Raw genomic sequence first — 25,346 nt, forward strand, 5'->3', positions numbered from 1 at the left:
TCTTCCATACTTCTCAATCTGACGTCATCTCACAAGTAACATTATTTCCAGCCATATCATTTACACAAAATTTCAAATTTCGAATGTTTAAAAATAACACAATGTTTTTATGCTTTTAGCAAAAAATCTTGAACTTATAATTTATTGACGATATTATTTTTGTTACAGGTAGTGCGGGCCTGGCATTACAAATGTGCAAATGTAGAAATGTGCCATTAAGATCACCAAGAACTAGTCCGAAGATGAAACGTCGTTTGACAACGGTTAGGGAAGAGCCCAGATCCCCAAGAAGCCTTTGTAATAGTGACTTAGCTATCTATACTATGGTTGTTTCAACGGCTGTGTTGAGTTATGTGAACAGTTTAAACGGTGACTTCGTACACGATGACATACCAGCTATTGTGACGAATGGGGATGTTGTGGGTACGAACAGTTTGAAACAGTTGTTCCTGAATGATTTCTGGGGGACCCCAATGGCTGATCCTAATAGCCACAAGTCTTATCGACCTCTCACGACATTGTCTTTTAGGTAAGTGATAGAATTAATACGAATATCTAGGATAAAATAGTGCTGACATGTTCAATTTATACTAAACTTATTACCTTAACACTTTTTACTATGCAGTGTTCTGCATGGTTGACACTAGTAGGTATCTTGAAGGTAAAAACGTTAATGAAAGAAAAAGAAAAGTTTCAAATTATTTATTTTTATTAATGCACGAAAAAAAAAAAAACAAAATCAATACCATTCACTCAAAGAAAGAAAGAAAAAAATAAAAATCGATTAACGTGTTTACACTAATTCATCCCATGTACACTAAGACGAAAAATTGCCACACATTTTTTTAAGCGGACTGGTTAAAATTCAAGTTGCAATATTTAACCTTTAATTATGATTCCATTTAATTATGATTAAAACAGAAGCCATATTGAAACATTTCACGAAAAACATTAATCGAAATGATCCACTATTAAAGATGGATCACACGCACAGGTTTGATAGATGATGTGAATTACCTTGAGATGCAGACAGAGATAGCGTTATAAAAATTAAGAAGTACGAAAGAGATAGATGTGCTTCCTCAAATAAATGGTCATAATGTCGTGTATCCACCATCCATTCTTTCTCAACGTCTAGAAGTCAGCCATAAATTTAGCTCGCGAAGCCTCTATTTATCATGAGCCGCGGACTTGAAACTCAATATATCAAACTGAAAATCTTATTCATCTCGTTATAAAATCAAATATAAATTTTAATACTTTCTTCTAATTAGTGTTTTAACACTATTCTTGTTTCCTAAATAGATTGATAATAATAAAAAATACCTATTTTTAAACAACTATACTATACTGTACGTACATAAACTAAAATGTTGAAATGGTAAACAATATTGATGTATTACTGAATTATTTATGTAGGGGATACTTTTTTCAGTTACTAAATATTATTTACCTAGAGGTACTAATTATTAAATATTAATCTAGATTAAATAATTACATTAGCAGCCTGTAAATTTTCCCACTGCTTGGCTAAAGGCCTCCTCTCCCTTTGAGGAGAAGGCTTGGAGCATATTCCACCACGCTGCTCCAATGCGGGTTGGCGGAATACACATGTGGCAGAATTTCGTTGAAATTAGACACATGCAGGTTTCCTCACGATGTTTTCCTTCACCGCCGAGCACAAGATGAATTATAAACACAAATTAAGCACATAAAATCAGTGGTGCTTGCGTAGGTTTGAACCCGAAATCATCGGTTAAGATGCACGCATTCTAACCACTGGACCATCTCGGCTCCCATATCAACATATTAGATTAAATAATAAATAGGTATTAATCATAACAGAGAATCCAAGTCGTGGGAAACTGAACCGTTCCTTTCTGACCTTACCTTGATCAAATCTAAAGCCATATAACATATAGCCATATAAGTTGTAATGTGTTAACTTGTGTTTATAATTCATCTCGAGCTTTGCAGTGATAGAAATTATTGTAAAGGAATGTGTCGACCAAATGCATTGGAGTAGCGTGGTCAAATAAATGCATTGGAGTTGTATTCAAAGCCTTAATGAGCGGAGGTCTTTGACCCGCAGAGCGATTACAGGCGTTTATTTTTACGCCTAGAGTCATCGTTAGAAAAAACAACTAAATAAACTGTTTTTGTTGGGTTATATGTTTGTTTTTTATTACCGGTCGTTAAGGGTATTTACAACGAATTTAATCATTTTTATTGGCTAAAAGTATTCGTTTGCATGTATTTCATATGTTAAATCATATTTATATGGATAGCGAAAATGTTTTTTTTTTTTATTCAGTAACTTTGATTTAGCATGTGATTGCTTAAATTCCACGTGTAATTTATTCAAGTAGGCTTTTACAAGCACTACGAATCGCGAGTCGTAATACATAACTCAGAATTTTATTTTAATATTTGAATTTATTTACATATATGAACAAAAAATTTAAAAGGAGAATCGATGAAATAATTACTTATAGAAATAAAGTAACAATCATCTCTCATTTCTAGGTATAGGCCTTCTTTGAGGGGGAGGTTTTGTAATATATAATAGGTAATATATATAATTTATAATTTTAATAAATAATAGATAATAGGTCGGTGATAAGGTATAAGATACTTATAAGATAAAATTATAAACACAAAAAATCACATGAAAAAACTGGCTTTGAAACCGCAATCGGTTAAATTGCACTCATTCTAACCAATGGGCCATCTCGATACTAATTATACGTCCTCTTTATAGTTTTTGTAGTTTATAAATGTTCGAATTTAATTTTGTTATGAACATCGCTTTACAGCCTACATTTCCACGAATCGTATTTCACGTGACATGATTATGTTTATTTAGGTAAACGTGTTTTTCATTGATAATATAAACAGATAAATACTTACTCGTATGTTTTCATAACGATTATAGATTATTAAACACGAAACTCGCTTCATTTAACTCTATAGTTCATAGAATTCTAGTTCATTTATTCGAATATTTTTGATACAATCAATAAGTAGCGAAACACTTCAAGGTGGAACGAATACTTTGTATTCGGAATTTCGGAGGGCAATTTAACTCCCACCTCATTTCACGATACAAAATTGTGTTCTACGACGACATTAAGTTATAAAAGTTGTTAAGTTTACCGACAAGCAAGTTAAGGTCTAGCCCGCAGCGTCACACGGAAATCCGACGGAGTTGATTTCTCTTCAACATTTGTATCTGCAGTTTCCAAGAATCTAAGTTTCGGTAACTACTCGAATGACACGTGTGTATTCAACTCTCACGAGTTATCGACAAGTTATCGACAAGTTTATCTTCGGAGCTTGTTTAGAGTTGCCACTCGATAACTGTTACAGTTTGCAAATATTGTCTCTGTTCTGTTGTCACAATTTATTGGTTTGTTTTCGGTGTAAAAGCTGTTTCACACGATGCGTTGAAAAATATTCTAGAATTTATATTGCTTTCGTACACAAGCTGTACTATATTTTTTGTTATATCAACGAATTAGTATAACTTATTTGTTTATACCATAGTTAGGTGGACGAGCTAACCACCTGATGGTAAGTCACCACCGACCATTGACATTGGCACCGTAAGAAATTTTAAACGTTCCTTACGTCGGGCCATTAACCTTAAGAACAGAGATGTTATGTCTGTTGTGCCTGGAATACGTTGGCTAACTCACACTTTGAACCGGAAATATATAATGATACCTATCTAGATGGGCTTGCACAAAGTCCTACCAAATAAACTTATTATTAGAATGTAGATCGGATATTTGAGCACAAATTTGTTGGGTTTTCTGTCAAGAAATTAACAGCCTAAAGTTAAGTACTTTGGATTTATACGGTTTTTCAGTATCTGCAGCACTGCAAGCTGTTAGTACCTCTTAAGTTAGTGCCTCTGATAGGTTTTTCATTTCTTTTATACATTATTTGTTGCCATACAGACCTTGCTAATTGTTATTGTGTAAACACATTGAAATATATATATAACGAAATAAATTTAATTAATAATATATACTCAACTCATGTTAAAATTTTAAACAGAATTACATTTAAAGCTATCTCGTTAGCCATATGAATGCGTACAAATTAATTAATATCCCAATACACAATGACGTTAAAACTAACACATGTAAAGAAACAGATTACAGCAAGCGTAATAAATTATTAACATATTCCATTAAAATAAAACATATACGTTTGTAAATAAAAACGATTTTCCCTTGAAAGCGGAAAGAGAACACCTACATATAATAAATTATGATAACGTGTGACATCCGTGCAAGCAAGAATCGCTCTTATCGCGTGCCGAATTTGCGCATCATGAAATTTGTATTTATGGTGCTTTTGGATACTAAATTTTAACGAATTGTCATTTTAATCTCGCGTGTTACACATCAGAGCGCAGTGGAAAACTAAAAATAAATAACGGTGGAGGCAATGTGAGCGCCAAGATTATAGCTAGATAATGGAAAATTGGCTTACATGAGAATTTGTGCCATAAACATTATACGGCATAACAACAGTCATGATCGTAGGTTGGGTTACACTTGCGACCCACCCCGGTTTTGCACGGGTGCAATACAACATTGCACGGGTGCAATGTTGATACTAAATATACTACAGAATGTCTTTATATACAACGTTTTTTGTCATTAGATCATATAAACCGCTATGTCCCTATGTAACCGGCAAGAAACTCAGTAGTTACCTATTATTTTCCGTCATTTTAATTACAGAGTATGCCAGTAAATTACAATTATATTTTTATATATCCTGCCTAGAAATCAACAAATACTAAGTCCAATCTTTTTTGTTTTTAAAACAATCTAGTATTGAGTAACGTGAGTTATTTATCAACATAAGTTTTAAATTTTTTAAGAGGCAAAGTTAAAAGTCACTGTTTAATCTTATTATAGAAACTTAATTCCTTTTTTAACCCTAAGTCGTAATTTAATCATATTTGTTATCGCGTCATACGTATCACTTAAACATTATTATTTCAAAGCGGATTTATAATATTGTTTACCGTGAACAAAAGCCTTTGGTAATTACGCGTTACAATTGATAGGACTTAACACCATAACATTGTGCCCGATGTTGAGATACCATCTCAACGTACACGTGTTATTATGTTCCGATAATAACGCACCGGAAAATCAATATTGTAAGTGGTAGTGCCACACTGCATACCTTCGGGTTGCAGCCGAATGGGCCGGCACGCCCGGGGAAGTACCACTCTCTCACTTAAAATCGGCGTGAAGTGGTAGCTATGTTACCGCGTTTCGTCTGGTATGTGAGAGTCCCGGAGGCCCGATACCCCCCCCCCCCCCTTAAACATGATGGTTGTGCAGAATTTGGTTACATTACCCCAGGAGGGTACCATCAGCGACTGCGGTGGAGAATCCCTCTCTGGGCATCCATGCTCAGGACATACACCACCTGAGCAGGGATGCCCAGGCTGCCCTCCGAATTCTGGGGGGGGCAATTTTGCGCTCGCCACTGTTCGGGGCAAGCGGAGCAGGCATCATAAGGCAACCCCTACCACCCTCACTGTGGACTTCTGCAACATAAGGGGACTCAACTCGAACTTGAACGCCGTCCACTTTCACCTTGAGACGGCGAAGCCGGCCTTGCTCTTTCTTACCGAGACTCAGATATCTTCTCCTGCCGATACGACTTTTCTTTCCTACCCCGGGTATAAATTGGAACATTCCTTTGTACCACGAGCTGGGGTGTGCGTTTACGTCAGAGATGATATCTGCTCTCGACGCCTCGGCAGCCTTGAAGGACAGGACCTATCAATTATCTGGCTGCGTGTAGATTGTGACGACCATCCGCGAATCTACGCTTGCCTTTATAGGTCCCATAGCGGTAATGCCGAAACCGACCGACTGGTTGAGCACGTCCAAATGGCTACAGATTCCGTACTGCAGCAGATCCCATCCGCAGAGATCGTTATTCTTGGCGATTTTAATGCCCACCATGCCGAATGGCTTGGATCGCGCACTACCGATCATGCGGGTAGATCTGTTCTCGACTTCGCTTTAGCATATGATTTGACACAACTAGTCCCCTCGCCAACGCGAATACCAGACGTGGAGGATCATACACCTTCCCTGTTGGACCTTCTGCTGACTTCCCATCCGGATGGCTACCAGGTTATCGTCGAACCCCCTCTGGGCTCGTCGGACCACTGTCTCGTCCGAAGTACAGTGCCGGTTGCGCGTTACTCACGACCTCGTTTCGTGGGCTGCCGCCGAGTGTGGCACTACAGGTCAGCAGATTGGGATGGGATGCGGTCCTTCTTTGCATCCTACCCATGGGGGCAGGTTTGTTTCTCGCCGGATGATCCGAGTGTTGTTGCTGACTCTGTTGCCGATGTGGTACTTCAGGGTATGGAACTATTCATTCCGTATTCTGCGGTCCCCATCGGTGGCAAGTCCCAGCCCTGGTTTGGTCGTTTCTGCAAAACGGCTTCACGCAGAAAATGGGAACGCTACCAAGACTGGGCTAACGCATCAGCGTCTCGTGATGTAAATACCAGCGCAATCAGAAAGGAATATAACTCTGCCTCTAGGTCCTTAAAAAACGTGATTGCTAAGGCGAAGACGGAGTACATTGGCAGAATTGGCGAGAGACTGGTGCGCCTCCCTTCAGGAACACGTGCGTTCTGGTCTCTCGCCAAGGCTGTCTTAGGGAATTTCTGTCAGCCTTCCTTACCATCTCTGCACAAGGACGGTGAGTCATTGGCCCATACAGCGAAGGAGAAGGCTGATCTTTTAGGCTCTCTCTTCGCAGCGAACTCGACTCTGGATGACCGAGGAAAGTCACCACCAACAATCCCGCGGTGTGATACCACGATGCCGGAGGTTAAATTCCGGCAAAGTGCAGTTCGTAAAGCACTTCTTTCCTTGGATATTCATAAGTCGAGTGGACCCGATGGCATCCCTCCAATCGTGCTACGGACTTGTGCTCCCGAGTTGGCGCCGGTCTTAACGCGTCTTTTCCGGCAATCCTATGCATTCGGCGTCGTCCCGAACTCCTGGAAGACTGCTTTGGTGCATCCGATCCCTAAAAAGGGCAACCGCTCAGACCCGTCCAATTATAGGCCTATAGCCATCACCTCCTTGTTCTCCAAGGTAATGGAGTCCATTATAAACTGCCAGCTCCTGCGGTACCTAGAGGAGTACCAGCTGATTAGCGACCGCCAGTACGGTTTCCGTCGGGGTCGCTCAGCCGGTGATCTTCTAGTTTACCTTACTCATAGATGGGCGGAAGCAGTTGAGAGCAAAGGGGAGGCATTAGCAGCCAGTCTGGACATAGCGAAGGCCTTCGATCGCGTGTGGCACAAAGCGCTTCTTTCGAAGCTTCCTTCCTATGGGCTTCCCGGAAAATTATGCAATTGGATTACCAGTTTTTTGGCAGATCGGAGCATCAAGGTCGTTGTCGACGGTGCATGCTCTGACTTAAAATTCGTCAATGCTGGTGTTCCACAAGGCTGCGTTCTATCACCCACTCTGTTTCTTCTGCATATCAATGACTTGTTGCAAATCAGTAACATTCATTGCTATGCAGACGACAGCACCGTAGACACCTCATACACCGGCCGTGCTAATATTTCTCGGGAAAACGTCGAAGAAAACCGGAACAAACTTGTATCTGAAATCGAGTCTTCGTTAAACAAAGTCTCGAACTGGGGTCGGCTAAACTTAGTTCACTTCAACCCCAAAAAGACGCAAGTTTGCGCGTTAACCGCTAAAAAAACACCATTTGTCGTATCTCCACGATTCGAGAACATTCCGTTAGCCGCTACAGCTAGTATCGGAATACTTGGCGTTGATGTTTCGAGTCTCGTTCAGTTCCGCGGTCAATTGGAAGGCAAAGCCAAATTGGCATCAAAAAAGCTTGGTGTGCTCAGCAAGGCAAGACAGTATTTCACGTCGGCCCATCGTCTAAGACTATACAAGGCGCAAATTCGGCCTCACATGGAATACTGCTCTCACCTCTGGGCGGGTGCTCCCCAGTACCAGCTCCTTCCATTTGACCGTATCCAACGTAGAGCGGCTCGAATTATCGACGATCAAGCCCTTTCCGATCTGCTTGATCCTTTGGCTTTGCGTAGAGATGTTGGATCGCTCTGCATCTTCTACAGAATTTATCACGGGGAATGTTCCGAGGAATTGTTCGAATTAATCCCGGCTGCTGAATTTCACCTTCGGACATCTCGTCAAAATTCCAAATATCACCCGCACCACCTAGATGTCCGAAAATCCACAACAGCGCGATTTTTAAGACATTTTCTGCCTCGCACAACCACTCTGTGGAACCAGCTTTCGCCGGCGGTTTTTCCGAACCGATACGACTTGGGAACCTTCAAGAAAAGAGCGTACTCTTTCCTGAAAGGCCGGCAACGCACCTGCAAGCCCCCCGGTGTTGCAGATGTCCATGGGCGGTGGTAGTCACTTTCCATCAGGTGAGCCTCCTGCTCGTTTGCCACCTTATGACATAAAAAAAAAAAAAAAAAAAAAAAATATAGGGATGTATTTAATGGTGTTTGTTATAATGCGGTATAATATTAATGGTATATTGTTTGAAAAGGCATATGGTATTTAGTAAAATACCCCGTTAGTTCAGTAGTTAATTTCTCAGCTGCAAATAATGAATGGAATAGTACAGCGTATTTATATCCCACTGTTGGGAAAAAGTCTCAAATTATTTTTAAGAAAAAGATTTGGAGCTTACTTCATCATGCTTCTCCAATACGGGTTGGTGAATACACGTAGCAGATTCTCATCCATCACGTGCAGGTTTCCTCACGAAGGTTTCCTTCAACGCCGAGTACGAGTTTAATCTATACATATAAAAACATTGGAGTGTCTGTTTGTAATATTAAAATAAGCGCTTTTTACTAAATGCATATTTATATACCTATGTATACAAGGTGCATATACCAAAATATATGTTTTTTCAATTTCATTTTTTTTGTTCCGGCTAAGCTCTGGAATGACTGGACCGATTTTGACGGGACTTTCAATGGCAGATAGCTGATGTAATAAGGAGTAACTTGGGCCACAACAATAACTTTTTGTGAAATTTATACGCGCACGAAGTCGTGGGTTCAGCTAGTTATAAATACGAATTAAGCACGTTCATTCAGTGATGCTTACCTCGGATTTGAATTCAGAACAATTTGTTAAAATTCACGTCTTATGAAGGTAATTGTGTGTTCGCTGTTAAAATGTTTTCAGTAGCAACTCAAAGTTCCTTCGGTTCTATAGACATATTCTTGCGCTTGTTCTCTATTCGTGCTGAATAGCGGACTTACGGATTCAGCCATATATGCGTAATCATTTTGATATTTAACAAAGGAAATTATTATTTATAACAATCTAAGTAACATTTTGTTATTTTACTGGTAATTGTTATGTAAATATAAAAACTAAACAGCTATTTTCAAATTTAAATAAAATATAGTAATTAATTGTCAAATCATTCATAATGTATTATTTAATTATTATTAATGCTAATGAAACATTAATTGACTCTGTAACATATCGAAATCTATACTAATGAGCGCCTTTAGTAGCCGTTAAACCTCTCTGAGTGCGGTAGTTTCAATTCACTTATAGAAAAAAAATATTACTCCCAACTTTAAGACATTTATACTAAACAAAATATACTTTTATCAAGAAGGTTATTTAGAAGCGGAACTCTTTTGATCGCACTACACTGTTTACAGTACATAGATACAGTATTCTCTATTCTAAATCAGTCTGGGAGCAAACATTTTGCTATATCACTTATTCTCTTTGAATATCCAAAAATAAGACTCGTCCAAGCTTTAACGAAGAAAAATTAAATTGGATGAAATATCACAAACAATTAGGAAGAAATATTAAGAACGTAAATATTTTACGTCTAGGAACGAGAGAATTCTAGACGTTATTCAACAGTAAATACAGCACTTGATGAATTTAGTGTTTCATTTGTTTTTATTACTTTTCATATACACTTTTCTGCCATGTTTCCAAGTAAATGGCCTTAAGAGGACCTGACCTTAAGGATGAGGTTTAGAGTGTATTCTGCCGTCGTGGATACAATGGAGCAACAACTAATTAATTTGACGACCAATGAAAATTTATCATTATCATCATTAGCCAATCACAATTTTTACATACATTAACAGCCTGTAAATTTCCCACTGCTGGGCTAAGGCCTCCTCTCCCTTTGAGGAGAAGGTTTGGACCATATTCCACCACTCTTCTCCAATGCGGGTTGGTGGAATACACATGCGGCAGAATTTCGTTGAAATTAGACACATGCAGGTTTCCTCACGTTGTTTTCCTTCACCGTCGAGCACGAGATGAATTATAAACACAAATTAAGCACATGAAAATTCAGTGGTGCTTGCCTGGGTATGAACCCGAAATCATCGGTTAAGATGCACGCGATCTAATCACTCTCCGGGCCATATCGGCACAATCCAATGTTAGACATAAACCTGGTAAAGTCAGCAAAGCTTCTCCACCTTCCGCATTGAGTTCGGCCCCGCTATCTTCTTCAGTTCATCGGTCATGAGAAAATTAATAAAAACATTAAACAATGTTTTAAATTATTTCGAATTATAACAATATTTTTTATTACAAATATAATAATAAAAAATAAAAAGTTTATTATTTATTATTGAACAATTATAACTATTAAAATCATATAACATGTATTTATTAAAGGATATATATCTATGATTCTAAGTTAATAAATTTATATAAAACATAAATATACTCTACATACTTTTCCCGTCTTAAGCCAATTAGTAGTTCATAGCTTGTTCATAATATAATTTTCATGTATTACATTTAATACAAAATGAATACAATTCTTTGTAAAGAAATTGTAAAGAATTGTTTATAAACTTTAGTACTTAATATATAAATCAAACAACTGTATGTAATGATTCGTAAAGACGACGTTATCTATACTTAATTTATTACAGGTCACCATCACAGCATTAGCATTAGCAGCCCGTAAATGTCTCACTGCTGGGATAAAGGCCTCCTCTCCCTTTGAGGAGAAGGTTTGGAGCATATTCCACCACGCTGCTCCAATGCGGGTTGGCGGAATACACAAGTGGCAGAATTTCGTTGAAATTAGACACATGCAGGTTTCCTCGCGATGTTTTCCTTCACCGCTGAGCACGAGATGAATTATGAACACAAATTAGGCACATGAAATTTCAGTGGTGCCTGCCTGGTTTTGAACCCGAAATCATCGGTTAAGATGCACGCGTTCTAGCCACTGGGCCATTTCGGCTCCCACTGGGCCATCTCGGCTACTATCACAGGCATGAACTATTTTTTATTACGAAATTTCATTTAAACATTTTAACATACATAATATTATGTAAGGAAAATAGAAAACAGTCGCATTATTTAGATGCTAAAGCACTAAGTCCTTACAATTACAATTACAAAGAAAACTACAAAATTTGTTGATATTATGAAAGCGAAAAAACGATGCCGAAATCGGATTACACGGGTAGGCTTTCTCGAAAACTTGTAGGGTCTTCTGCGGGTCCGTAATCTTATTTGGTCGACAGAAAACTGTAGACTTATGTACCAGATACAGTATTCGCAGTAAATGTATTTCATACAACTTTATAGTTTCTTGCTCATACAGGTTTGTTATTTATTTTTTGTTTACTTTTATTAAACATTAAATACGTGACTCAAAAAACTAAGGTCATTGAGGCCAATCACTTGGACATTTTATTTAATACTATAAATCAATTATTCATACCGATTCAAGTGCCTTTGATTTAATCGAAAAGAAAAAGGATGATTATGATTCTGATTCAAAGCTAAATTTGAATTTTAACATTAAAAAAACATTTTTTAATAACTACAAAGAATGTAAGTACGAGAGACTTAACAGCTTTTTATTTACGATATCATAATTTCATGTAAAAACACAACACTGTACGACGATTCAAAAGTGCATTTTTGAGCCCATTTGAATAAAGAATATGATTATTTTGATTTTGATTTTGAAAGGATGTCAAAATTCGACAATGATTCTATGTGCGAAATTTAACATTTTTTAAAAAATTATATTACTATAAATTGCGATTAAAAAAATAAATAAAATAACAAACTCATTAAATATTGTAAAATGATAATTAGACATAAACTTTATTTTGCAAATTTTTAAAAATGGTTTTTATTTTCATCGGCTTTATTTGAAATATTAACAATAAGTTTTATAATATCATAAAATATAGAAAATAAACATTTTCATTTTGGAATTGAAACGGTCATCGAGAAAAGATTACTTGATCCACGGAAACAGCACGGAAATTGGAAAAAGTCAATTCAGTATACGAGTGTTCAACTTTATATAAACGAAATAGATTTTGTTTTATTGGTAGTACACTATTGCATTATTATTAAGGCTTTTAAATAATAATTTTACGTTTGTTCTATGACATTGGTTAAGCGGAAGAGCGTATGAGCAACCTCATGGTGGACATTACCGACAACATTCATTTACGCAATAACACTGCACATATATTAACCATTCCTTATAGAAATGCATCAGTTTTGGGAACTAAGATTGTCCCTCGTACCTTCAATTCAAACAAAACTCAAAATCAAATTCCTTTATTCAATATGGAAACATTAAGCATACTTTTTAATAGTCAAATTAAAAACTACTTCCGGTTCGGAAAAGGAAATACCCTGAGAAGAACCGGCAAAAGGAACTCAGCGGGTCTTTTATTTTGTCGATCTTATTAAATATGTATAGAAATAGCCAGGAGGCCATCGTTTTATTCCCACGAAAATTAAGAATAATTAAAGAAACGAAACGAAACACAGCAATAATTATTATTGCTGTTTGTCGTCTAATAAATGATCAGTGTCTGGTACCTATTCAGATGAGTATGCACAAAGCTTAACCACCAGATATATTTTAAAATTTGCTTAAATGTGTTTATTTACAAAAAAAATAAATATTGATTCGTATTTTCTTAGGCCTAAGCTAATTTTATAAGTAAACAAAGCTAAAACGTTGTTATGGCGAGTGTTATTAATGATTTCACATTCGAAGATACAGCAGTGTCTATCAATACGTTCCCGAATACTTAAGTATTCTGTAAGATTTTACGTACTGTTTTATATCTAACTAGTTTTCCGCCCACTGGTTTCCCGCGTGGGATGAAACGGGGCACGAGAGACATTCGCTGAGAATGTTTGGAATAAAAAGTGACCTATGCACAATGCCAGACCAAAATCTATTTTTATGCCAAATTTCAATCAGATCGTCCATCCAAAATTTCGACGTCATTTTATTAGTAAGAAGTAAGTTAAGATGACAATGTACTAACAAAAAGTTGTACAGTAAAACAAAAACGTTTTCATAAGTTTGATCTTGAATGTATAGTCGCTGCTCACAGCATTGAAGATGAAATTTCTAATTTATCGTAAGCCACTGGACCGCGTGCATCTTAACCGATGATTTCGGGTTCAAACCCAGGCAGGCACCACTGAAATTTTATGTGCTTAATTTGTGTTTATAATTCATCTCGTGCTCGGCGGTGAAGGAAAACATCGTGAGGAAACTTGCATGTGTCTAATTTCAACGAAATTCGGCCACATGTGTATTCCGCCAACCCGCATTGGAGCAGCGTGGTGGAATATGCTCCAAACCTTCTCCTCAAAGGGAGAGGAGGCCTTTATCCCAGCAGTGGGACATTTACGGGCTGCTAATGCACTGGTCTTCGCATATATTTTCTCCGGTCTACCATTTGTTCTATCGAGTGGAGCTTAGGTTCCGATCAAAATGGAGGCTGGAATCAGTCACGGTATCATCATTATTGTCATATTATACCAAAGAAAATGTATATAAAATTTTGTATTTATATTGTTATTTTTTATTTTTACATTAGCTGAGGTGCCGAGATGGCTCGTAAGTTGAAATAAACACAATATTGCGGCTATAAACTGGGGCAAGTACCATTTAATTTTCACATGCTTTTGTGTTTATAATTCATCTCGAGCTCGGCGATAAAAGGAAGCATCCTGAGAAACCCTCAACATGTCGGATGAAAAACATGAGTATCCACCAGCCCGGATTGTAGCAGCGTGGAAAGGAAAAGCAGCATCAGTGTAACAGTAGGACTTTTATAGGGTGGTCTACATTATGATAATAACGTGTACTGAATAAATGAATTGCATATTAAATTTATGTATTGCATTAAGTTATTATAAGTTATTATTATTTACAACTATAATACAGCCGAGATGGCCTAGTGGTTAGAACGCATCTTAACCGATGATTTCAGGTTCAAACCCAGGCAAGCACCACTGATTTTTCATGTGCTTCATTTTTGTTTATAATTCATCTCGTGCTCGGCCGTTAAGGAAAATATTGTGAGGATACCAGGAAAGCATGTGTCTCTATTTCAACGAAATTCTGCCACATGTATATTCCACCAACCCGCATTGGAGCGGGGTAGAATATGCTCCAAAACCTTCTCCTCAAAGAGAGGCCTTAGCCCAGCAGTGGGAAATTTACAGGATGTTAATGTATGTAATGTAAATACAATAAATTTTATCTTAATACCCCTGAAAAGTAGACACAACCTATTTTGAGTATGTTGAATGTTGGAATTTTGTTTCTCGATACTGCAATTAATCAAAGAGTGTCAAGTTAACAAGTAATTAGGAAACTTTAAGCGTAGTTATTTAATCGAATTAGGGATCGATCAGGTTGATTGAGGTTGAAAGTTGATGAAACATTGGATCAGTTATGTGATCAGTATGCTTATAATTAAATATATGTTATTTTAAATGTGTGCTCTATTTTAAAGTCTCTTTGGGTTGGTCTTTATTATATAAATGAATGAATTGATTAAATAAATTAATAGTTTAAAAAACTAAAAAACACGCTTTTAGCACGCACTTAAAATTACAAATGCAAACCCCTTTATTTAATACCCACATCATAGGGGTGCATTTCAAATAGCCAATCCGCCATCTTGGATGTCCGCCATGTTGGATTTAAGTCATGTTACTATTTTTTTCGTATTCCTTTTAAATGATCATCGACAGTAAACCCTTTCATTTGATATCCATATCATGTTGGTGGATTTCAAACAGCCATTCCGCCATATTAGGGAAGCCGCCATATTGGATTTGTAATGACGTTTCTTAACTAGTCATTAGAGCTCAGAGCGTGTGCAAAATGTCATCCTAATCGAAGATCGGCAAATGGGTCAAATTAAGATTCCAAGATTTTTTTACATACCTACATAGTTACAAGTGAAGCGTGTTAAAAAAGATTAATTGTCTCTGTATTGTATTGTTTTTTTTTTACACCAATTTAATTTTAATAAAAACTCCGGATTACGTTGTATTTTTAACATGAATCAAATTATTTTATAATCTTTACAAAACCGTTTTACTTAACCTTCTTTATATTTATAGTTGTTTCATGCTTTGACCTTCTAAGAGATGAATAACACGACCCATTGAATATTAAATCGATTACTTTGATCATATTTTATTATAGAAATCATTATAACATACAAAAATAAGTTGTGAATTTTTTGGGTCAAATATATAATTTTATCCTAAATTGAAATTGGACGTTGGAAAATTGATAGAATGAGAGCTATTATGCTCATTGTAGTGATTTATTTTTCCACTTCAAATTCTTAGGCAGACTATTAAATAGGCCATCTGGTAGTAAATAGTTATTATACACCACTTGCTTGGTGGTAAGACTTAGTATCGTTGTGTTTAGATTTGAAGGGTAAGTAAGCCAGCGTAACTACAGAGACAAAGGACATAACATCTTAGCTCCCAATGTTTTGGCGCATTGGAAATGTAAGAAATGGTTAATGTTTCTGACAACGCTAATATCTATAGGTGGTGGTGACCACTTACCATCAAGTAGCCCATTTGCTTGTCCGCCTATCTATACAATAAAAAGAAACACCAACATAGGAGCTAAGATTTTATATATATTGTGCCTACAGTCACACTAGCTTACTCACCAGACTGGTAACTGGAACGGCAAACTGTAACACAATTAGTAGGTGTCATGAGCCCTATCGCAAAGGTAACAGAAGAAATTAAAAAAAAACAAGGAAGAGTAAATCGAAGTAAAGCAGCGTAGAACATTTATCAAAAATTATCATAAGGTTATTATTATTATTTATAAATAAGATCGAAGACATCTCCCGCGACATATAATGATAATTTTCGTTTATTGTATCAAAATACGTAAATGTTCCAATATTATCCATTAAAATTGTGTAATGGATATTAAATTTTGTATCAATATTGGAACAAATTACAATTTCCCACATCTTTAATAATGCTATAGTCACATGAAATAAAAAAAAAAAAAAAAACACTTTTATTTTAATTGATTTGAACTATTTATCAGTGTTTATAGGGAATCCTAAATAAACGAATTAATTCGAACACTTCCGCCACCATTGTAATCAAACAATGAAACCTTACTTAATTCCATTCTCCGCAAGTATTTCATTTCAAATTGTATTATTGATTCAACAGGCTTTGAAGAATGCGAAAATATATCCCGATATTTATTTGTATTGCCGAATTGGCATTTCATATAAATCCAATGATCAAGTCCGCAATGAAAACATTTCAGCTAACCAAAGGACCGTATTGTGTGCCCCATAACATAAACCCAGTAATAATACAGACGTTCCTGAAGAATATTTTATTTAGTGGGTCGCCTTTGCTGGCGGGTTTGGGGACTGCTATAAAAATATTATATACCTAAGTGCTTTGTGGTCCTGTTCTAAGATGCTGTCCGAAATACAGGCTGGAGAGAATTATTGCTGAAAAGAGATTTTTTCGTTATTGTAGAAAGAGAAATAAGTATTTATTTATTGTTTTCAACTTCCGTAAACTTCTTCTTAAATTAAATTATTTCTGTTAATCTCTTTTATAATGGACCTTTTTATTTTTTATAGTACGAGTTTAAGTCGGTTTTAAAATAAGATGGAACTTAATTCGCTTCCGACACCAATAACGATATTTTAATCGCCAATCTGCTGATAAAGGCTCAAAGGATATTGCTTTTATTATTTAAAAAAAGTTTTATTTAAAAAGTTATAATTAATTAAATATTTAAGATCTAAAAAAGGGCCATTTTTTAACCGTTAAGTGATTAATAACATAACATTTATTTAAATAAATTCAATAATAAATTTGCTTCATAATGATCCTCTAGTCTAAGATGGTGCCTGCACGTACGTTCTTTCCATGATCTATTACGGATAAATCTATGAAAATTGCTCGTATTTGAGCGCTTTTGCGAGTAAGAGCAGTGACCCCGTGGACTTGATAGCGCTCGCTTAAATCTGGCCAAATAAAGATGAACTGTCAAAGCTGAAAACTCATCATATTACTTTACTAGTGTGCATGTAAAAAAATATACGCACACTAGTAAAATAATATGACGTTTGGCGAGTGTCAAATTTAGCTTACATTCGCACCAAGAAAATAAAGTGAATGTAGTGTGACACTATATAGATATATAAATATAATCTAACCTAATAATATTTATAAAATGTAATTAGTAAATATAAAAAAAAAAAACTGTAAACAAAAGGTAACATTTATAAAACATAATTCATGTATTTTTAATAATATATGCGTTTCGTAATTTTATTTTTAAATTTCAAACGCTGTCTTCAGTACGCGAAACCACACATACTGAAACACTGGGCAGCCTTCCGTTGCGCCCGGAATCCGTACGGTTTAAGTTTACTCGGTTTTATTACAAGAGTACACGTTAAGAATAAAAACGTATATAAAATACATAGGAAGTTTATTGGATTGTACATATTAATGTTTGATATAAAATTTACGGTTAAGTTCGTAAAATTTCACGTTGCACATTTGTGTCGATGGTACAATGACTTTCGTAATTTTAACTGGTTTGAAGTGGAGTTAGATTAAGTAGATGAGACAATGCATCATTCAAAATCAAAATAAAAATATAATTTATTAAGTTATTTATTATACAATAATTGTTAAATATTACAAGCACTTTTGAATCCTCATTTTACAAAACTACATATATTAAGTGATGCTACTACCGGTTCGGAGTGTAGACTCTACCTAGAAAAACCGTCAAGAAACTTACTAGTAGTTTCTCTTTTTCAACATTTAAAATACAAAGTAATGTTAGTTAAATACAATAATATATGTATATAATGCTGGAAGTCAACAATCATTAGCTTCACGATGTTTTATCATCTATATAATTTTGTATTGATTAATATACTTTGTTTATTAATGTATTTTTTGAATTTTATGATTTGAATTTTTGAATTGGCTAAGCTAAAAATATCTGCGGAATTTTATTATAGAAACGGATATCTTGCCCGACGAAGGATTTATTGACTTTGTGGAAGCGGAGACTTGGCGTTATAATCTGTCATGTTTCGGGTAAGTCTTTTTATTATGGCGTTGGTAGGTGAACGGGCAAAGGGACCACAGTAACGCCAACGTGGTACTCATCACTAGACATGGGCCTTGTAGGCATTGTAAACCATTTCTTACATAACTAATGGGCCAAAAACCTTGGCAACTCAGATGTTACGCATGTTACATTGGCACCTTCATCCTCACGTCAAAACACTAAACACTGCTGTTTGGTGATAGTATGTATTTATAATAGGGTGGTATCTAAGCAGGCTTGCACAAAGCCATTGAACTTGATCTTTGATGTTAAATGAAACCGGATTTTTTTATTAGGTTAGTGTTGTGTGGTCGAGTAAAACATATGCGAACCTCTCTATCAAACCACAATTGAGCAGCGCGGTTGATTAAGTTCAGCATCATTGCCCTTAATAAGAGCGGTGTATAGTGTATATCGAGTTGAATATTTATTGTTTTAAATATTTTGTTCCGTTTTCTTAAAAAAAGTTTTTTTTTTGTGACGTAATGTTATTATCATTCCGTCGTTATCTGTTTTTCCGTACATAGAAACAATTAATATCAACAATTAGTAGTTAACTATTTACATAATTAATTATTTTTATAACTTTTCGAATTGAAAACAGAAAACCGGTATCTTTTATTCTTAATATCCCATAGATAAAATTAAGATGTTATGAAATCCACTATAACTAGAAATGACAGGGTAGATTGCAGCTGAGGACAAACCCTTTCAGAAATAAGTTTTAAATATAATCACTTGTTGCCCGGAAGAGGTCGTTGTCGTCGCCTCTTGTACATCTTTCTTGTCTGTATTTTACTTTGAATGTAATTAATGTGCAATGAAGAGTTATGTTTTGAAATCGTTTTATTTAAGATTTAAAATTTCTCTAGATACGTATATATATTCTACTTGTAATTTTAATTATATTATTTTAATTTTCACATCACAATCTAGATAATGTGGGTAAATATTGTTTATGTTTTGCTTTTTTTTTAATTCTTGTATTGGTCTTATATAAGTGATTTCTTAAGTCCTATTTGAGAATAAACATCTTTAACTCATTTCTATTCCATTTTCATCGTTGGTATATTGGGCAGTTAGGAACATTGAATAAACGAAGTAGTATAGGTACGAGTAGGTAGCGTGTTTCAAAAAGTATTTTACGATAGCACGCGGGTATTTTCTGTTTTGATATGAGCAAAAATTTGTTTTGATGTATCGTCCATGACATGCTCTGAAAGCAGTCGCCACTCTCTGATTTTTTTCTTTTCCGGGTCAAAAAAATCAGGTCATAACCCGTCTCATAGTTTTGCATGAATCTCGGTCAACAAAGACGGACAAAAAATGGTCCAGAACTTTTTTATTTCCAAGAAGTTATGGTTTTGCAGGAATTCCGTTTGTGTGTTTTTAGACGAATTCGTATACATTTACTCTCTATTATGTTGTTAATGTTACTTTTCATATAAAATTATCTTATATTTTTTAGTTATATCTATAAAAGATTGGAAGAAAGAACAAAACGAAGTCCAACAACTGGTTGTACTCGCTGTGATCTTTTTAAACCTAGACCATAGGACATTTTATAGTGCACTTTCTTCTTTGCCCTACACTTGCTATTTGGGTCGGCGTAGCCTGTCTTCTCATTCCATTCTCCTTTATTATTCGTCATCTAATCGTGCACTTTCATCTCTTGCATAATTGAAAAACTTTATAATTAGCCCGACCGATTCGAACACACTCGTCATAAATCTGCATAATTTAAGTAATCAATAAAAGAGGTAGGCTACTATAAAATTAGTATATAAACTATTCTTCTAATATCCAAGTAGTAGGTAAAAACTTACATTTAATAATAATTTTAAGGGTGTCATTTTAATAAACTACAAACACAAAAGTCAAGTAGCGAGCGCTCATATTTGATTACGGCAATAAAGTCAACGAACCTCTCGGCGGGTCCCCAAGGAAGGTAATAAAATTGACATAAGGCGCACTACCACATCGCTCTAATGTGAGTGCCATACTGAAGATACTAGGGATGACTGCCTGTTGATATCTCACTAGTGGGTAAATTATATGGTCCACATCGTGGGAATAAATTTTATCTAGTCGCATACTTTTCTTGGCAAGAATGTTAATTATTTTTAAATTATCCAATTAATATGAAACCAAAAACCGAAAAATGTTTAGAATATTTGAGTTAAATAAAATGTAAAGTATAATTAAGATTATACAGAGAAGAACTAATAACCCTTTGAACCTTAAAAAAAGAGCGTACTTATTCCTTAAAGGCCGGCAACGCACCTGCAACCTTTCGGGTGTTGCGGATGTCCATGGGCGGTGGTAATCACTTTCCATCAGATGAGCGTCCTGCTCGTTTGCCCCTATAACATAAAAAAAATAGAAATAAGAAACTCAGTAATTACACTTTTTGTATATTGTTAAATAAAATTATTTTGTCCATTGTATATAATGCACACTTTTGACGAATTCAATAGAGATTATTTCTGGGGCAAAGTAATATTAAAGTTATAAGCTTGACTCAAACTCGTTAATAGATATGATATCAAAATCAATAAATAAAAAAAAACTACGGTTTTTTTCTATAAGCTATTATATGAAGTATATTTTTTTGTAAATGGTTAAGTTAAAATGTATCTTTGTATTATAAACTAAGTATTTTACTTGTAAATTTACGTAATACGGCAGGCGACGATAGCATGTCAGGTCGCAATTAGATTTCATATTGTTCCAAATTTTCGGCAAGACATATCAAAGATATAAATATTACTAAAAGCGACACGAAAAATATACGCTTACGTATCCCAAATTAGCCATGATATTATTATCAGTAAATTCATCAAAATTTAAAAATAAATACATATGTTATATTTCACTATTACCTGCAATAACATAACTCCGCAATAGAATTTAATTCTGTACTTTTATTACGTAACAAGCTGCATACGATGACTTGCTTATAAAATAATAATGCATTTTTATATTAATCACCGTGCTCACTACGGTTCACTTATAATCGTAAAATGTGATTCAATCGAAAATGAGCGATTATTGCGAGACTTTGCTGTTTAGCGAGCTAATTAGTCCCTGTAACGTTGCCGCGTGGACGTGGAAGTTCTTATGGGTAATATATTACTAACACTTTGTGGCTAACGAGCTGTTTGTAAGCTGTGATTGCGATCGCATCGAAATTGAACGATCGTTGCGCTTAATTGATTGTGAGACGCGATTGTTTGTTGACTGATTCCAAAATAATGTACATAAGGTTTAAATGCTATACAACAAGAGTCGAGATGGCCCAGTGGTTAGAACGCTTGCGTCTTAACCGATGATTTCGGGTTCAAACCCAAGCAGTAACCACTAAATTTTCATGTGCTTAATTTGTGTTTATAATTCATCTCGTGCTCGGTGGTGAAGGAAAACATCATTAGGAAACCTGCATATGTCCTTCCCCTCAAAGGGAGAGGAGGCCTTAGCCCAGCAGTGGGAAATTTTCAGGCTGTTTATGTTTATTTATGCCAAAAAAGTTGATGAAAAGATGAATGGACATTAAAAATTTCGTACACAGATGTTTTGAAAATAAATTTGAGAACTATGTAAGTGATATTATAGATAGGAGTACATAAATACGTTCAATTTTGTAGAGCGATCGGAATAGTCGCGGATTCAGGATTGTCGTTTGAAAGGGTTTGATTGCATTGAGGGTAAGTTTTAGCAAAGACTATAAATCACCCAACATATTATTTGGCAATGGGCTGTAAAACTTCCTAAAGTTTAATTAGCATAATAACGATTAAGTTTATTCTAATATTTGTCACGGAAAATCTCAGATGTTGAAAGGATCCGTTAGTCCCTTAAATCCGTCGCAGGACCGCACGATAGTCTGACAGAACTGGAGAGAGATTAAGAAGTAGTACCGCCTAACCTAAATCCAGGCTTTTACGGTGAATTCCTCCACTCCAGTGTCTCGAAAATCACATAAAACCGTTAGTAACCCTTGATTTATCTCTTTGGTTATACTCAGATTTAAACATAAAAATAACCCTCAATGGAATTTATTCGGAATATAAACAAAATCTATACATTATTCCTTTTTATGATCGCACAATTATATGTCCAATAGTGCTATAATCGGATTATCGTCAATTGAAATAATTTAAAAATTATTAGGGTATAATTTATTACTATGACATGATGATGTCGATTTTGGCCTCAGCTACCAATCTCAATCCAGTCAACTACGCATGATATGGTCAACCACGGGCAGGTGGTGGACAGGTCTTCACGTGCTCTCCGAGAAACGAGAGTGTACACACTAGCTATGGAAGTGTAAGCTCCAGACTGTTAGTAAGAATCTTTTGACAGATATATCTCGTAGATATATCTCGGGATATATCTCGTTATATCTAGACCCTGCACCAACGCTTAATAATATACTATAATATAAAAAAATGATTCTGTTTAATGTTATATATTCAAGTTTTCTTAATTAACAACCTAGACGCGATTGAGTATTGATTTACTGCTAGCGAATCCTTGCAAGATAAATGATTAATGTATCTAATTAAACCATCTGTTATCTGCCGTAATTATTTCAAAATTTTGATAATAATTATAATTTCAATCATAATTTTCTTAATTATATTAGTGTTCTTTGTTTATTATAAAACAAGGTTTTCTTAATGAACCTTTTTTTTAAAATCTTTCATAATAAATAATTTATAAAATTTTAAATGGAGTTTATAAACAAGATCTCGCTCGGCGGAAAATATATCGTTTGGAAAACTTCATGTTTTCATTCATTTCTGCCATCTACTATCGACTAATACTGGAGACATATAGCGTGAGAAATAAGCTATAAATCTTCTCGAAAAAAGGTGATGTAACGCAACAGCGACATACTTACGACTAGTACTGTAACTACAGACAAGTGAAATAAAATTTTAGTTAAAGATGGTATGGAACATGTTATATTACTTAAAGTGCCAAAGATAGTTTGCCTATTATAAATAAAAATTGACTGCCTTATTGGTCTAATGGCTAGATATAGGCCACAGATCTCGAGATCTTGGGTTAAAAAGTCGATAATAAGTTATTGTGTTTTCTGTAGAAAGACTCTTAGTAACTGCTGAGTTTGGAAGTTGGGAGTGTGTGCACTCTCGTGTCTGGGAGAGTACGTAAAGCCGTTGGTCTTGAGATTGAACTCTTTCCGGACGTGGTGGATTGTTCTTCCCGTCAGATTACGAGAGTAGATATGCACGTGTGTGTATGTATATGTCTCGAGTATTTGACTGTACTCTCTTAAGACTGGCCAGCGCGTCCAAAATCGATCAGGACACCATCATAAAGAAAAGTTTATTAAGATTATATTAGATATATACTAAAACCATTTATAATTTGATTTTCATGCAAATCTAAGATAACTAGTAGAGAATTTTAATATCATGTGCATATATTTTCAGTATAACCTTTGCTAATAATTCAGTCGGGCGTATTCAAATACTTTATATCCTTGTTAAATATTATCACTAAATGGTACCACATGGTACCGAGTAAACTCCCAAAATAATTAAGTACCGGGGAATGTCTGCAGGCAATCACCGGTTTTTATATCCTGTTTATAAAAATAATTTTCGTTACTAACCAACTTCAAACAATAATAAGAGATATATAATAGAGAGATAGGTAATAGAGATTATGATATCGTCAGTCAAGGCAAGAAAGGCTGAAGTACCAAAATAATGTTTTTCAAAAAATACTTTTTATTTTTAGTTAATAAACCTCATTTTAGAAAAGTACATTCAAGGCACGTTCCAACATGTTGGGCCGTATCATCTAATGTTATAAACTTCGTCAAGAAAAGGGCTATAAAACCAAAAAATATATTTGCTAATCTCTGAAACTGGTAGTTTTAAAACAAAGAACATCTCTACTTTTATTATATAAGCATCGATTTGACTGATATGAATTAAGGTTTCGTATGGAGCTTAGGTTCTTTTAGTAACGAGTTACGAGTACAGCTTTTACATCACGTACACGCAACTTCGAAACTTACAAGATGTTTTTATTGAATCGCTGACAATTCTACCTTCCGAAAGCAAACGAATCGTTTCTTGAATATATTAACTGGACATATCAATTGGAAAAGGAAGACATACAACTATAATAATATACATCTAATCAATTATATTTATTATATTTAGTTTTTTTTTTTAATAATGTTTATTTCGAACTCAAATTTGTTCTCAACATATAAAATACAATTTCAGCAAAGCGAAATAAAATACTCAGAAGCGTTATTATTTAAATCAGCAACTTTATTTAAAATTGAATAAAAAGGCAATACTAGTTGATTTCTATAAGTGTTGAACAGTTATTTATTGTAATAGAAAGAGCGTAAAGAATTTATACAAATTTCATGAGCTTTTCAAAGTTCTTTGTTGTCGCTAAACGACATCAGTTAATCTATTAAATATTCATCGTTATTTATTCGAGTTACGGCTTACGTTGCCTTTACAAAGATAAAAAGAATTATTATTCAAACGAATGAATTATATTTGTTTTAATTATTGTACTTTGTAAAAGTTTTGATTTAACGAAATTCGTTATATAAGAAAATAATTACCTTCTACATATCTAAAGGAAGATTCTTCAACAATTCAACAATATCAACGTTTTAGTGCTTAAATTGATAACACCGGGAGGTTGATTGTCTTCGTATAATAATAATTCAAACAGTTGTAAAAATAGCTTGTTTTACTCAGAATCATAGCAGGAACTCAATTCTTGAATAAAGTTTAAGGTCCTTGTTACTTGGTCGT

At 35.0% G+C, this 25,346-nt stretch overlaps 1 protein-coding gene across 1 annotated transcript in view; it reads left to right on the forward strand.

The window, feature by feature from the left end:
- LOC125077860 (protein O-mannosyl-transferase TMTC1-like) overlaps positions 1-25,346 on the forward strand; it is a 180,244-nt gene that overhangs the window by 64,396 nt on the left and 90,502 nt on the right. Inside the window, exon 2 of the mRNA XM_047689952.1 lies at positions 169-529. Within this exon, the coding sequence (XP_047545908.1) occupies positions 192-529 (338 nt within the window). The 5' untranslated portion in view covers positions 169-191. The remainder of the gene's footprint in view (positions 1-168; positions 530-25,346) is intronic.

Source organism: Vanessa atalanta, chromosome 4 (genome assembly GCF_905147765.1).
Source record: "Vanessa atalanta chromosome 4, ilVanAtal1.2, whole genome shotgun sequence".
In the NCBI taxonomy this organism is placed as follows: Eukaryota; Metazoa; Arthropoda; class Insecta; order Lepidoptera; family Nymphalidae; genus Vanessa; species Vanessa atalanta.